The sequence below is a fragment of the Halichoerus grypus genome, chromosome 1, assembly GCF_964656455.1.
Source record: "Halichoerus grypus chromosome 1, mHalGry1.hap1.1, whole genome shotgun sequence".
NCBI classification, from domain to species: Eukaryota; Metazoa; Chordata; class Mammalia; order Carnivora; family Phocidae; genus Halichoerus; species Halichoerus grypus.
Genome location: NC_135712.1, coordinates 130,330,687 through 130,345,174, shown reverse-complemented (window position 1 = coordinate 130,345,174; position 14,488 = coordinate 130,330,687). Strand labels below are relative to the sequence as shown.

Here is a 14,488-nt window from a genome sequence, read left to right as displayed (position 1 = left end):
GTGAATGAAATCTTGCCTATAATAAGTATATCAAGTTTAAAGGGTGTGCAGTTCACAGATTTATTTTTACATGTTAACATTTGTAAGTACATGTGGTAACTTAGGAAATCTTTTCAGTACTTACTATGAAATTAGAGCTTGTTTAGGTATTTATCTTATCACTGAAGAAATGGGTTTCACATTGAGTTAAAAATAATTTCTCTCTGTTACAGGAGGAAATCAGCTTCAAAAGAATGCCTGCTTCTTAATAAATGCATATAACTTATTTTGGATTAAGAATTTTTTTTTAAAGAAAGAAAATATACTACACTACTGTTTCTAGCGTAATGAAATCTCAGCAAAATCTTTTGATTGCTCAAGTTTTCCTCTGCTTTAGACCAGGGGCAATTTGTTGTTTTGTTTTTTTTCTTGAAGGAAAACATGCACAGAAGCTTTTTAGGGAACACTTTTTAAAAATTATTGCCTTTAATATTTTATATTAATTTTTCTGAGATTGTATTTTGTTTTACTGTACTTTTAGTAATTAGATTGATAAAACGATTAAGTATGAAAAAAAGTAAAGTTGTTTTTTTTTCCTTTTTATGAAATCTAATTATTTTTTCTTATGAAATCCAGGCGATGTAGTTACAGGAAGCGATGCTCAGGTTTCTGTTCCTGTCCAGACTCTAACTGACCTCCAAGGTACAGTTACCATGGCAACGTAGTATATCTCTTTGCCTGCAGTATTATCATTGCCTACTCCAAAATTCCATTTTTCTTTTTGCCCACCCTCCATTCATACTGTTGATCAGTTCACTACCATTGTTCAGCCACGGAGTGGCACTGTTGTTCAGAACAAAAGTCCCCTCTCATGTCATACCTTAGTGATGCCAAATCTGGCTGTGATGTGGGTTTTCTATGAAGTTTGCACCAGCCTCTTTTCTTGCAAAATATGGTCACTCTATATTTTGTGGTTATTTTAACACTACGTTTCATTTGGAAGGTCACATTGAGGTGTTCTTTTTGTTGCATAGGTGCTTTGTGCCAGTATTTAACAAATCAGTTTTGAGAGTAAATGACTTATATGCTGTTTGGATGCATATTATTATATGGATTAGCCAGAAATACTTACTATATTTTACCTGAAAGAATTATAACTTGACTTTGAAATAATTGTTTAAGTACAGGCTTTGTATTTTATAAAAAGAAAGTACAGGCTTTGTATTATGAATCTTATTAATAGAATCAAAGTCCAGTGTGACACATCTCTGACTAGTAACTGGCAATAATTTAAAATAAAAAGATGACATTTAAATACCCTCTTGTTCAAAATCTAGAAAAAGGTTTTTTTCAGGAATACAAAATAATAGTAATTTACATTTAGCACCTCCTTTGGGATATTTAGATGTGTAACTATTGAAGTTGTTGCATTAATCTTTTATTATATAATCTTTTAGATAAAATATGCTATGAAGAAGATTTCTGTATTAAGTGGAAGCCTAGACTGACTTTAAGAATCTCCCATTCAGGGACACCTGGGTGGCTCAGTCATTAAGCATCTGCCTTCGGCTCAGGTCATGATCCCAGGGTCCTGGGATCCAGTTCCGCACCAGGATCCCTGCTCAGCGGGAAGTCTGCTTCTCCCTCTCCCTCTGCCCCTCCCCCTGCTCAAGCAAATAAAAAAAAAATGTTAAAAAAAATCTGAGCCCCCCCCCCCCCCAAAACCAGGCAACTTTTTAACAAAGTGTTTTGGTATCCCAAAGTTAGTTTGCTAACTCTTTAAACTTAGTTTACTGCAAAGTAGATCTTTGGCTGTGGAATCTCAGTTTATACCTATGGAAAGAGAAAGTTAAAGGTTGTCTGGCTTATTCTGACTTCTGCTTCTATGCTATTGCTCCGTCCATTTTTTCCTACAGACCAGAGCTACGGGAACAGTTTGCTTTTTTAATAGCATCCTAAAGAGGGGGGTTATATCATTTTGTTCAGATCGCTTGTGTCATATAGGTAGAATCATCTTACTCCTTTATTCACCAAGTATTTGTTCAGTGCTTACTGTGTGCCAAGCTCTATTCTCACTGGTCTCTTGGCTTTCCCTGCGGCTTTACCGGGTTGCTTGGGTACCAGCCTGTGCGTTAGATGACCCAGGCAAGCATACACAGTCAGGAACCAGCTCTTTTTCTGGATGCCCAGTTCAGAATTCCTCCTGCCTGCCGTGCTCTGACAGAGATTGTATCAGCCTGATAGGGGAGGCTCCAGCTGCTTTATGAGACATGAAGCCCTAATAAAAAGCTTTCCATCTGTGATGATGATTGTGACAACGATGGTAAGAAAATGAGACAATGCCAACCCTGATTTGGAGAAGTCACTTTGTGTTTTCCTCAACACACTTCCTGCAGAGTGTCAAAAAGCAAGGGGAAGTAGAAGTCAACCAAAATAGTTAGTGGTGGCAACAAAAAACTTTCTAACAATCTAGGCTTAATAGGATCGGTAATATTAGTAGTTGGAGAATTTCATCAGAGGCGCCACACCCATTATACTCTCCTATATAATATTTTAAGAGTAGATACACTTGTAAGGGAAATAAAACTATCATTAAGACTTTCCCAGGTATCCTTTTTCAAAGTAATGGAGTATATTTCAAGAAGTAAAGTAACTCAATTCTTTCAGTGATTCTTTGATTATATGTTTTCATGAGATTTTATATTTGTGTCTTTGCCTTTAAACCACAATTGTATGGGCTTTATTTTTTTGAAGAAAAACGCTGACTATATAATGAATTCCCATAATTTAAGTCAATAAAAATAGTGTTTGCAAAATTATTGGAAAGTTCCATTTTACATCTCTCAGTGCAGGTTGTAGTCATAAAATATGTGCCATGGGAGAATTTGTTTGTGAAGACTTAACTCAAAGAGTTTCCTGAAAATTACTTTTGGAAATTGCCCACCTACCCCAGAAACTTTTTTCAAGAGATATTTAGGAACCACAAATCTTTAAAATACGGGTACACACACCACACACACACACACACACACACAGACATTACTTCCAAAGAGAATTTAGAATTTCCAACAACAGAAGTATACAAGGATCATCACCTAATGGACCATTAGGAAAGAAATTTAGATTTCTTAAGTTATTGCCATAAGCGTTTTTAATATTTATACTTGTGTGTACATATTTATGTTGCAGATATGAATATACATACATACATGCACACATAGATATCATTGTATAGCATTTGTCAGGTTGTTTTTAAAAATAAAAAAGGAAGAAAAAGATCAAAAATCTCCCTGCCCAGATAACCATCATTGACATTTTTTTTTCCCTAAGGGTGGGGAGGGGCAGAGAGGGAGAGAGAGAATCTTAAGCAGGCTCCATGCCCAGCATGGAGCCCACCTCAGGGCTCGATCTCACAACCTGGGATCGTGACCTGGGCTGAAATCAAGAGTCGGACGCTTAACTGACTGAGCCACCCAGGCGCCCCCACTGATGACATTCTTAAGGTAAAACTAAAACAAAACTAAACCTTAGGCCATCCCAATTAATTAAAGCCATTACATAGAAAAAAACCCTCTGTTTATTCCTCCCACTTGTTTCTGCCATCCCATTTCCCTAAAGGTAACCATTGTTAAGTTTTTGGTAATTCCTTCTAGGAAAAAAAAAAATAGATTTTAAATGGAGGAATAACGTGTAAGTCACATGAGCGCAGTAACAGCCCCCATGTCCGGAGTTGACTCTCCTCTGGCCCTTCAAGAACAAAGCACTACCAGAAATGCCCCAGTGCAGATGACAAGCAACAAATTGGTAGAACAACGAAAAGAGATGTCACATTAACTAGAGTAGAACATAGTGATGATCACACAAAGAGCTCCTACTCACAGGATTGAGAAGAGAGACTGAGGAACCAAAAGCTATCCTCGTGATTGACCCCATGTTAGCCACTCTGCTTCTTGATGAGAAATGATAGTCGTGAAGCAGGACAAACAATTCCATTATGTTCTGGATATCACTTTAAGGAGTCGGAGAAACATATGATATGTAAAACAAATTTGGAGAAGCATCAGTTAGCTAGAAAATGCATTGTGGAACACTTACTTCCAGAAGACATTGAATAAACAACGAGAACAAGGGCAGAATTTGCCCTTTACTTTCAAAAGACCTCATTCCATTTTTCTTTAACTCGAGGTCACATGTACTACAGCCCACCTGGTGCAGCCCTTATTAGGGGTGGAGGGGGGTGCAGCTTTGCCCAGCATGGGCTCCGGAGTTGGGTCTGGGTTTAAATTCTGCCTCCATCACTGCCTGGCCGGATGACTTAGGGAGGTTACATACCCTCTTATCTGGGAAGACAAAAAAAAAGAACAGCTGCTTCAGGGTGGGTCGTTGGAAGTTACCCCAGCGCCTGCCCCACAGTAAGGACTCAAGAGTGCTACCTGCTCGGGTGGTGGTGATGATGCTGGCACTATTATGTGTTCTGTTCAAATCCCTCTGGTTTTCAGAATCAAATTATGAAAGAACCAACTCAACACCTCTGTCTTTCCTTTTTTTAATCATTACTTCTGATATCCTATAACCCCATGTTTGCATGTGGGCACCTCCAACAGTGCTTAGACTAGACTGTGGTCAGACTAGAGCTGGTCTATTCCAAGGGCTTCAGGATTCCGTTCACTGTCCTGTGACACCAGGATGTATGTTTTTAATGTGTAAACATCAATCTTCTTGCTGTCTGTCTGTCATTCAAGCCTGTGAGGTGGCAAAATGTCACCAGATCGGGGCCAGATGTATCTCATCTTCTCCTAGGTCATTGAGTAAAGTCAGGGTGATCCCCGTTCCGTGGCCACAGCACTGGGCTTCCCAGGCCTTTCCCTTTTTGCTCTTCCGAGCTATGCCTCCCCACCAACGATCCCCAGGCTTCCTAGCCTTCTGAACATTTTGCCTTTGGTTGTCCCGTGTCCAGCTCCTCTGGCTGGTTTCGAGTTTACAGGGGTTCTGCCTGTCCATGTAGGAATACCCCCCAGTCCCTGTTCTTATTTCCCTTTGAGTTTAGTGAGAGAAAAATCACAAGAATATGATGGCGCTCAATAAATATTTTCTCCCTTTCCCCCTTTCCTCCCTCCTAGCCGTTCTGTAGTGGGGGCTCTTCATGAGGCCTGTGAAGCTCATTCAGTCAGCTTGGGCTCTTGACAAAAACCTCCACTGACATGTAGCACATGGGACACAAAACTTTCATTGGATGTTTCAGAGAGGAAGAGATTTAATGACGGAAAGATTTAATATACCTAGACACATCCATAGTTAGTCCAAGTAGCACCTTTGTGCACCAGAAAAAGCTACCCCTTCTGTGCAGATGCAGCTCACGGCAGGGCGTGCGTCTTCGCAAGCAGAACAGCAGAGCAGGTCCCGGCTGCCAGCCACCCCACTAGGCAGTCTGTATGGCCTATGTGGTCGTCCTGTGCTCAGAGCTGGTTCACTGAAGTCACTGAAGAGAGCTGCAGCCAGTGTAAGAATAGTCCTAACGGGAGAGAGGACTAGCAAATCTGCAACCCACGGTACCGCATATTAAACTCCCTGCTCTAGCTCTGGGAGTCCCCGCTGTGCTAGTAATGGTTCCTATCTACTGACTACTTAGCGTACTCTCTGATACGCTCAGCCACACTGAGCCTTTTATGCACGTTACCCACTTGGGGTACAAAGCATGTATGAGGTAGAGGTCTCACCTATAGATGAGAACTATGGCTTATGGAGGGTCAGTGAATTGTTCAAGGCCCCACAACTAGATATCCACTGGACTTAGACTCAAGCCTAGGTGTATCAGACCCCGCAGGTCCTGGTTTGAGGAATTCTGCCTTGGAAACAGCCTTAGCTTAAGCCCTTACAATCTCTTGTGTGGGCAGGACAGGAGACGTCTCACTCAACCAAGCTCCTGTAATCCTCCTGCTACTTTCCTCCTTCAAATCTGTAGTAACTCCCATCATCTACTGACAAGATAAGGGCCAGACCCCTTAGCATGAGAACAAAGGGCTTTTCTTGATCTAACTGGCCCTATTTAGATCCTCGCCTTCCCTTTTTCCTCCCTCCCCCTAGGGCTGGGTGACCAAGAGGGAAAATAAACTCACATTTAGGGTACCAGCAACTTCTAGAAAGAATGTGTTTGATTCTCTCCCAGTGAAATAATCACCACATGAAAAAGAAGCACTCTGGGACACTAGTATTGGTGTCATTTTCAATTACATATGGATGGCAGGAAGCTCCAAGGGATTTAGTGAGGCTCTGCTGGAGCTAGATGCTCCCAGTAGTACTTACTGGTTGCCTTGATAAGGACTGTATTCTCTGCCGAAAATGACCCTTCCTGAGCCGCCGCCGCCACCACCACCACCACCAGCAGAAGCACTGCCTGCTCTTCAGGCTCTAGGATGGGGCGCGTACCCATTGCCTGAGACGGGATCAGATGCTCCTTCTGTGCTTCCAGAGTACTCTCATTTACACTTCAGTGTTTGCTTTTATCACCTGAGATTGCACGTTAGTCAGTGTGCATGCCAGCCTGTGTTTCCCTTGTACTGCTGTTTTTAGGAGCTTTTTAAGAGCTCCTGTTGTGGTCATCCCTCATCCTTAGCACTGGACAGCGTATCTGTGGGGATTCCATAAGCTCCATCTGCATGGGGCTTGTTCCCTGGTGTTTGGTTATGAGTGAAAGAATATGTGCATGCCTGAGGTGGCCTAAGAATTTGGTCTTTATTTAGTATATTTAAAAATGCCTACAATTGAAAATAATTCTAAATAATTGTCATGAGTCAGGATTTCTGATAAATAAACTGTGAGACAAAGATTTATGGGTAGGAAGCTGTTGGGGGGGCAGTGCGTGCCATCAAGGTGAGCATCTGGGGAGTGAAAGGAGCAGCGTGAGCGGAGGGAGGAGTTGAGCTGCTTTGCAGTTGCTGCTGGAACTTCTGGGGCTGGGCTGGCCCTTCGGAGTCATCCGCCTTGAGGCAAGAAGGCCAGCCTTTATCCTCTGCCCCCATCCAGGCACTAGATTGGAGGTAATCCCTGGGGAAGGACAGGATCGTAGACAGAGCAGCTGTCTTCAGCTGAGGGCTGTTTCCAGAGAGGAATTCCTAAGAACCATCATCAGCCAACACGCCTGGTGGCTGGGAGAATAAATGGCTTAGTCCTGAAGGGGGGACTTGGGCAGGGCACCACAGCAATATATTGAAGAGTGCCCCTCTGAGAATAGGCTTTCAGGTTTAACGCAACAAAAGAAATGATTAATGTTGTTCCTATCAGTTAAAAACTTTAAAAGGTTTAAAGAGAAGTTCAGAACCGCTGGACAGCTTCAGGGCTCCAAGCTTGTTGAGTGAGAATACTGACTGCTCCCCTTGGGAGCTGTCCGGGGGAGGCCTAGCTCATGGAGTGTCTCGTCCATTTGCCCAGTGTGCCATACCAGTGTCGTCCCCTTCTATGGGTACAAGGCATGGAAAGGGCAGGGAAGTCTGATAGTCCTTTCTTCTGTCTCAAGGCAAGTTGTGGTGCCTAGGCTTTTCCCTCCTGGTGCCTAGGCTTTTCCCTCAGGTCTCCAGGTGAAAGACTCCATCATCCCCTTTGGGGACATGTTCTGGTGACTCCATTTTCTTAAGGTCTAAATGTTTGTGTTCCCAAAGAGAACAAAAATGTTAGTAAGCTAGTTCTGTAATTGAGGGAAAAAAATGTATTTGGTGCAGGGGTTTTCTGTGAGATATAGGCCAATCAGTACCTTATCAATACTACCACTGATTTGGGACTTGATAATTCAGAGGTACATTCTAATGGGAGCTGACCTTAGTGTTATCTCTGAAAAGGTCATTTGCTAAGCAGAATAACAGATGGTGGGGGTCACAGATGCACCCACTCTGATGTAAGACCCGGTCTAGAGAGAGGCCCTATGAGCCAGCACCTTGTCCCATTTTTCAGATGCTTCTCCCATAGCTGGGGGGAGCCATATATCTGTTCCACAGTTAGTAAAAGGAAAGACGCTCTTTCAAAAAACTGCTAAAGGATTTAGATTTTTTAATGTTAATACTGTATAGTATAATAATTTCTGGCTTCTGTCGCTAAGGATGATTCCTTTAGTGAGGGAAAATCTGGTTATCTAACCTGTGATTTCTAAAATGTAGAACTTTGAGTTTTTTTCTATGTGTGCAACACTCAGACTATTGTAGCATAAATTACGTGTGGAAAAGGATAGCGTCACTTCAGTGTCTTAAAAACCTGGCATCTGTCCTGATACATAAAAGTGTGTGCATTTTTAATAACCCACAGTGTCCTTAGGTTGACAGTGTGAACAAAGAAGTATAGTAATCGATCCTTTATTAAAGACCGTGAATAAAGTAGCTTAGTGAAGAAGTCTAGTGTTTCATTATTGCCTCTTAATTTTTCCTACAGGACAAAGTTCCAAAACCATCAGTTCATCCCCAAGCACTGAAAGTTTGCCTGGAGGAAGAGAATTCACTGGCTCCCCACCTTCATCTGCTACTAAAAAGGATTCCTTTTTTAGCAACATCTCCCGTTCCCGCTCACACAGCAAAACTATGGGCAGAAAAGAATCTGTAAGTATTTAAGGACACTTTTCCTTTTATCCTTCATCTTCCTCTAGAGTACTGCATTTGTTAAAAGGCCTTCAGTACTGAGTTTTATAAAGCTTTTAACATGTCTACAAACTAAAACAAATAATTTCATCAAAATTTTTTACTTTTATTATTATAACGTAGTAATATTTTAAGGCCACAGTCTGCATCGCACTGGGAGAAAAAAAAGCAGCATCAGTTTAAAGTAAATTGAATCCCAAATCTCTGTCCTTTCTTCCTCTGCAAATGCTTTTTTGTCAAAGCCTGCATTTTTTTCTAAAATGTAACAAGTAGCATTATACCAAATAATAGATTAAGACACTTATAAAACAAACCACAGTGTTTTTTCAGTTTTAAGTTATTTCTTGAGAAGTAATTATTTTAGCACTTGTTTTAAAAAGTTATACAAATTACATTTACATGATGGTATGTTGATAGCTACTCTCTAAGATCCTTTGTATACATTGCTCAGAAGGACATATCTAAAGCATATCAACCACTTTAAAAATCTGGTTGTGTCTGAAATTGTTTTTATGCCAACTTCACAAAAAATAAAACATTTAGCCACATCTTATGGGTAATTCAACACCTAGTATTCTAATATAAAGAATCCATCTGCCCACTGGAAGAAGATGCCCATATAAGGTATTACAGAAAAGGATCTAGCTATTACTGAACTAGTTCTAAATTAGAAAACAACAACAAAACTTTCAAACCTTTGAGGGACAATTATTTATGGTACGTACAATAGATAACAGCATGATACCTACTTGTATGACGGGGTAGGACCTTGGGCAAGATACTCAGATTCCTGGTACTTCAACTATGTCATCTACAAATGAAACAACACACTTTGCCCTCCGAAGGAAAGAGTTCACCACATAGTCTCTTGGAGTCCCTTTCACATGTGACAACTATGATTCTCTGATTTGTAGAAGAACAGAATGGAACTCTCATTTAAAGATGGCAGCTTTAATGCAAGCAGTTAGCTCTGCTCCCTCCTAGCCTCCACTCCAAGGACAGTCAGGGTTGTTAAAGGTAAACCCTCAAGGAATAAGGAAACAGGAGAAAAGATAGTAACAAGATTTTGTTCCTTGTAAAACAGATGTTAAGTGGTAACTGACTTAGCAGCCTAAGAAAACTAAATGTTAAGTCAGCAGTAGGTAAAAACCAAGAAGCAACTTGACTTAGATTGTAAACTCCTCTCGAAGCTCAGGAGCTGTAAATGGAGTGAAGTTGGAACTTGCTTTTCAAGAAGCAATTAGAGGCATGGGTGAAACAGGTGATGGGGATGAAGGAGGGCACTTGTGATGAGCACCAGGTGATGTATGGAACTGCTGAATCACTATATTACACCTGAAACTAATATAACACTGTATGTTAACTGTACTGGAATTAAAACAAAAGAAAAAAAGAAGCAAGTAGATTCCCTTTCCCACTCTGGCAGAAGACTGGAAGTTTACTCCTCTGGAAAGTGTAAAACAGAATGTCTCCGGACTGAGAGAGGTCAGGCACATTTGAGTACCCCCTACCAGAAGAGGAATGATGAATATATTTAAATGCTGAATCTGAGATCCCCAGGCCTCACCTCACTTGCTTCCCAGAATACCAGGATGTCTGTCCCTTTAGGTAGGAGATGAAAAGAGTTTCCTCTAGATAAAAGTTACAAATTTTAGAAACGCACAAATATACTGACCTTAGGTGTTGTCCAGGGAAACAGCCAGTTCACTTTAGAGTGGACCCACCCTTCACAGCTCTATCCACACACAGAACTTTCTCTTAGCTTTTAGTTCAGACTACTTTACATGAGCAAGACAGCCAGGGTTCACCAGGTACTTGAAGAGAGCATCTGTTAGTTAAAGACCGGCAAAAGCAAATAGGAGAAAGTAACTGGGAGAAAACAGTTTATGTAGGGGAAGAACGCTTCAGAAAAAAGAGAGAGAAAGAAAGAAAACATTCAGAGAGTAAGGACAAAAGCTATTAGATATCAAAATATGATGTCTGAAATGTAAAGCTTAGTAGAAGAGCTGGAATTGATAAAATTGAGGAACTTTCCCAAGAAAACAAAATACAAGACAGAAATAGAAAGTAAGGGAGAAAAATACAAGAAAATTAGAGAACCAACCTAAGAGGTTCAAAACCTGAAAAATAGAAGTTCCAGAAAGAGAGAGGAGAAAATGAAAGGAAGGAGATAATAAAAAATATAATTAGTTAAACATTCCACTTATGAAAGACCTGAGTTTTCAGATTGAAAAAGTCCTAGAAAGTCCCACACAAGTAAAAATAAACCCACACCCAGATACATCACTATAAAAGGTCAGAACTCTGAGAACAAAGAGATATCCTCCAAATTTATAGACTTGAGGGAAAAGAAGGATTTCCATCAAAGGATCAGGAATTAAAAAGCTACAAATTGCTCATAGGAACACAAGAAGCAAGGCAATGGAGGAATACCTTTAAAGTTCTAAGAGAAAATTACTTCCGGCCTTGATTCAATACCTCACCAAACTAATTGTGAGGTTAGAATTAAGCCACTTTCAGATAGTCAAGATTCAAAAACCTTATTCCCACGTACCCATTCTCAGAATCCACTGGAGGATGTGATCTACAAAAATAAGGACATACACTAAGGATGGGCAATACCTGAGAACAAGGAAAATGGAGTATCCAGAGCAAGACAAAAAGATTCCTCAGAATGATAATATGGGGAGATTCCAAAACTAAATAGAGCACAGCTATTTAGCAGGTCCAGAGAGCAGTAGCCAGCCCAGGTTGGAGCAAGTCAGAAGGTTCTAGAAAGTTTTCTCCAAAAAAGATGCTATTTGGGGAACAAGTAATATATTTGAACAAGTTAAGAGGTTTAAACTAGGGGTGAGTTTGGGTTTGAATTAATGATAACTTTATAGAAACTAAGCCACTGAAACACAGGACAATTTGTAACTCCAAAGAAGAACAGAGGAAGAAAGGTTATGATAAGCCTTGTGACTGAGCCATGACTAGAATTTACATAGACATTATAATGAAAGCCTATTGACTATTAATCTAATCAAAATCATGGGGGGAGGGGCACCTGGGCGGCTCACGCAATTGAGCATCCGACTCTTGGTTTCGGCTCAGGTCATGATCTCTTGGTTGTAGGATCGAGCCCCTTATCAGGCTCTGCACTCAGCACAGAGTCTGCTTCAGATTCTCTCTCTCTCAAATAAATGAATAAATAAAATATTTTTTTAAAAATCATGATAAAATTCTGTGGAGAATATTGGGTGTGGGAACTGTGTGTTTGCATGGGGAGGGGAGTGAGCAGGTGGTTGTGGTCACTAGACCTAAATCTTTATCTTCCATAGTGAAAAATAAGTGTGTAATAGTCTCTAGAAAAAGTAAAGAGGTAGCAATATAAGCTAGAGATATTGAGATGAAAAAAAAATAGGTAAAAGAATTGAAAGTGGTCCCTTCTGGAGAGCAGGAAGTAGAGGGTGGGGCTGTGTGAACTGTTTTTCATAACAGGCCTTACAGAACCATTTGACTCTTCAAAGTGTTATATATATAACTTAGATTAAAAATAATAACTAAAAATCACAACAAAAACAGAATGTATTGGCATAAAAATTAGAAGAGATGTCTGCCTGTTCAAAGAACATGTCTAGGAAGAACCAGAATAAGGAATAACAAATGAAAAAGGCATATGGAGACATGTTTCATTTGCATTCTATCATATTTTGGTGGCATATGGATTAGTCTACAACACCAATTAATTACTTTTCTTTATGGTGATAACTGTAACTTAAAACTGAGAAGTCAGGCAAAAATAGAAATAGAGTAAGTCTAACTCTCTACGTAGACCTGTTATGTACCAAGAAACGGAATTAAAATTATTATTCAAAATTTAATATATTCTCTAACCGTGGGAAGTAAGTAGGCAGAAATTTTCAAGAGAAAGCCCCTGGTTTTTCAATAGGTTATCTGATTATTTTATGAAATAAGGTAGTCCATGCTCTTTGCCAGGTAATTCCAGTTCTCCCCCATTCTAAGGCACTTGGTAGGATTGCACCTCTTTGTCTCCCGTGAGCTATCAGAGCCACATGACTAGTTCTGGCCAGTGAGTTGTAAGGGGAAGTGATGTGTATGTATTTACCACTGCAAGATCTTCCTCAGCTCTCTCTTTCCCTCTGCCAACCCATGATACACATGAAGTATGAGTGAGAAATAACCTTTATTGATTTATGCTGAGACTGTTGCTTATCACAGCCTAATGGTACATAGTTGGAAATGTTCAGGCCCATAGCTGGGAACCATTCTCCCCTGGGACCCACATACCGCCATTGTGTTGCCACCCTGATGGCACCAGAGCCCATGACTAGGCCCCCACCATCCCTGGGCCTGTTTTGCTTTCATTTTCAGCCCAGTTTGGTATGATACAGGGGCATTCCATGTCTTCAAAAAAGCTCAAGACTGTTTTTCATTAACATCATCATCATCGGTTTCTCACATAAGCAAGTAGCCAGAAATTAAAGCAAAGATACCTCTTGCTTTGGATCTGCAGTGCCTTAAACTATACGTATCTTGCAGATTTCAAGACTCCACTGATCTTTTAAAGTGGCCCAGGATCAAGAAGTTGTTAATGTCCGTTAGCAAAAGGTTAAAATAGCAGTGGAAAACAGACATTAAAACAAAACAATCTGGTAGTTGCTATCAACCTCAGTGTGGCAAAATCTGCTTATAGTGGTCCTAGTGTAATCATTGAGAAATGATTTTCAAAATCACTACGTGTGACATATTTTGGACAAGCATCATATCATATCATAGAACTTATTTCCTCTCAGTATCATCTTTTTATGTATCATAGAAAGTCTTTCTGTAATCCACGGACTGTCTCCTTCAGACGAAGATATATCACATTTATTCCTATCAATGCCCCTGATTTGGCCACATAATAGAATACAAAACTCAGCTAAGTCTTTAAAGAGGTAACACATTAATCTTTGTGTCATATGTTTATGAAAGATATCACTCTTCTTCCTCTCTGAAACGTGAGCAAACTAGAGGGAAGTTTTAAAAATTGACCTTTACTTCATTGTCTGTAGTAGTGTTATTTTGAGGGTTTGTATTTATTCACGAAGACAATTTTCCCCTGCTTTGTTTCCCAAAAGAGCCTTTAGGGCTCACCTAATTCAAACCCTGGTTTTCATCAAGCTTTCATTTTTTAGTCTTGAAAACAAAATTGAGAATTTTCATACTTTTAATTTTCCATACTTTATTTTTCATGATAATGTAAATGACACCCAACACTAAGTTTTCTAGAAATCTATTTTAGTTGGTCATTCATCTGACTGTTAAGTAATTTTTTACTTGTTTTAGCACTGTTAGTCATGTTCCACAATTGTTGCCAAATCATTTTCCAAGAATATCTTTGCTAACATTCAAGAATAGGGAAAATACTGAACATAAGAAAAGCTCTAAAACTGATTTGTGTGTAAGTTCTAATATTTAAGCACATCAGCCAAGTAAAACTTTTTTTAAAGTTCCTGATGAACTGCAAGACATTTTGCTATGCTTTGTGATAATTACATACCAGTCTCCAGAGATCTAAAGTTATCCATGGTTCAGAATCCTCTCTAAACTACAGGAAATCAAAATTGTCTGAGCTAGAAATCCCTGCATGAAACAGGATGTGTAATGAAGTATGTACCCCCCTGCAAGCTCCCAGCGCCACTGAGGGTGCTCATCATCTGTCTTTGTGACCCCTGCATGCACCCATCATTGCCCTTGGGTAGTTTGAACATATGCCCTGGTCATACTAATACAGTTACTTTTGTAATATGCATCACAAAAAGTGTCAGATGAATGAAAACAAATTTAAAAGCTGACACATATTTACTTCTGGAAGTATAGACAACCTAAACATTACCAAATCT

At 39.9% G+C, this 14,488-nt stretch overlaps 1 protein-coding gene across 8 annotated transcripts in view; it reads left to right on the top strand.

Annotated features, from left to right (window-relative positions):
* Positions 1-14,488, top strand: part of TBC1D5 (TBC1 domain family member 5) — a 567,676-nt gene that overhangs the window by 502,869 nt on the left and 50,319 nt on the right. For 6 of the 8 annotated variants that reach the window (XM_078072157.1, XM_078072131.1, XM_078072109.1 and 3 more), the window contains 2 exons: positions 616-681; positions 8,395-8,558. In XM_078072157.1, the coding sequence (XP_077928283.1) occupies positions 616-681; positions 8,395-8,558 (230 nt within the window). The remainder of the gene's footprint in view (positions 1-615; positions 682-8,394; positions 8,559-14,488) is intronic. The other 2 variants (XM_078072153.1, XM_078072159.1) reach the window with 1 other exon arrangement.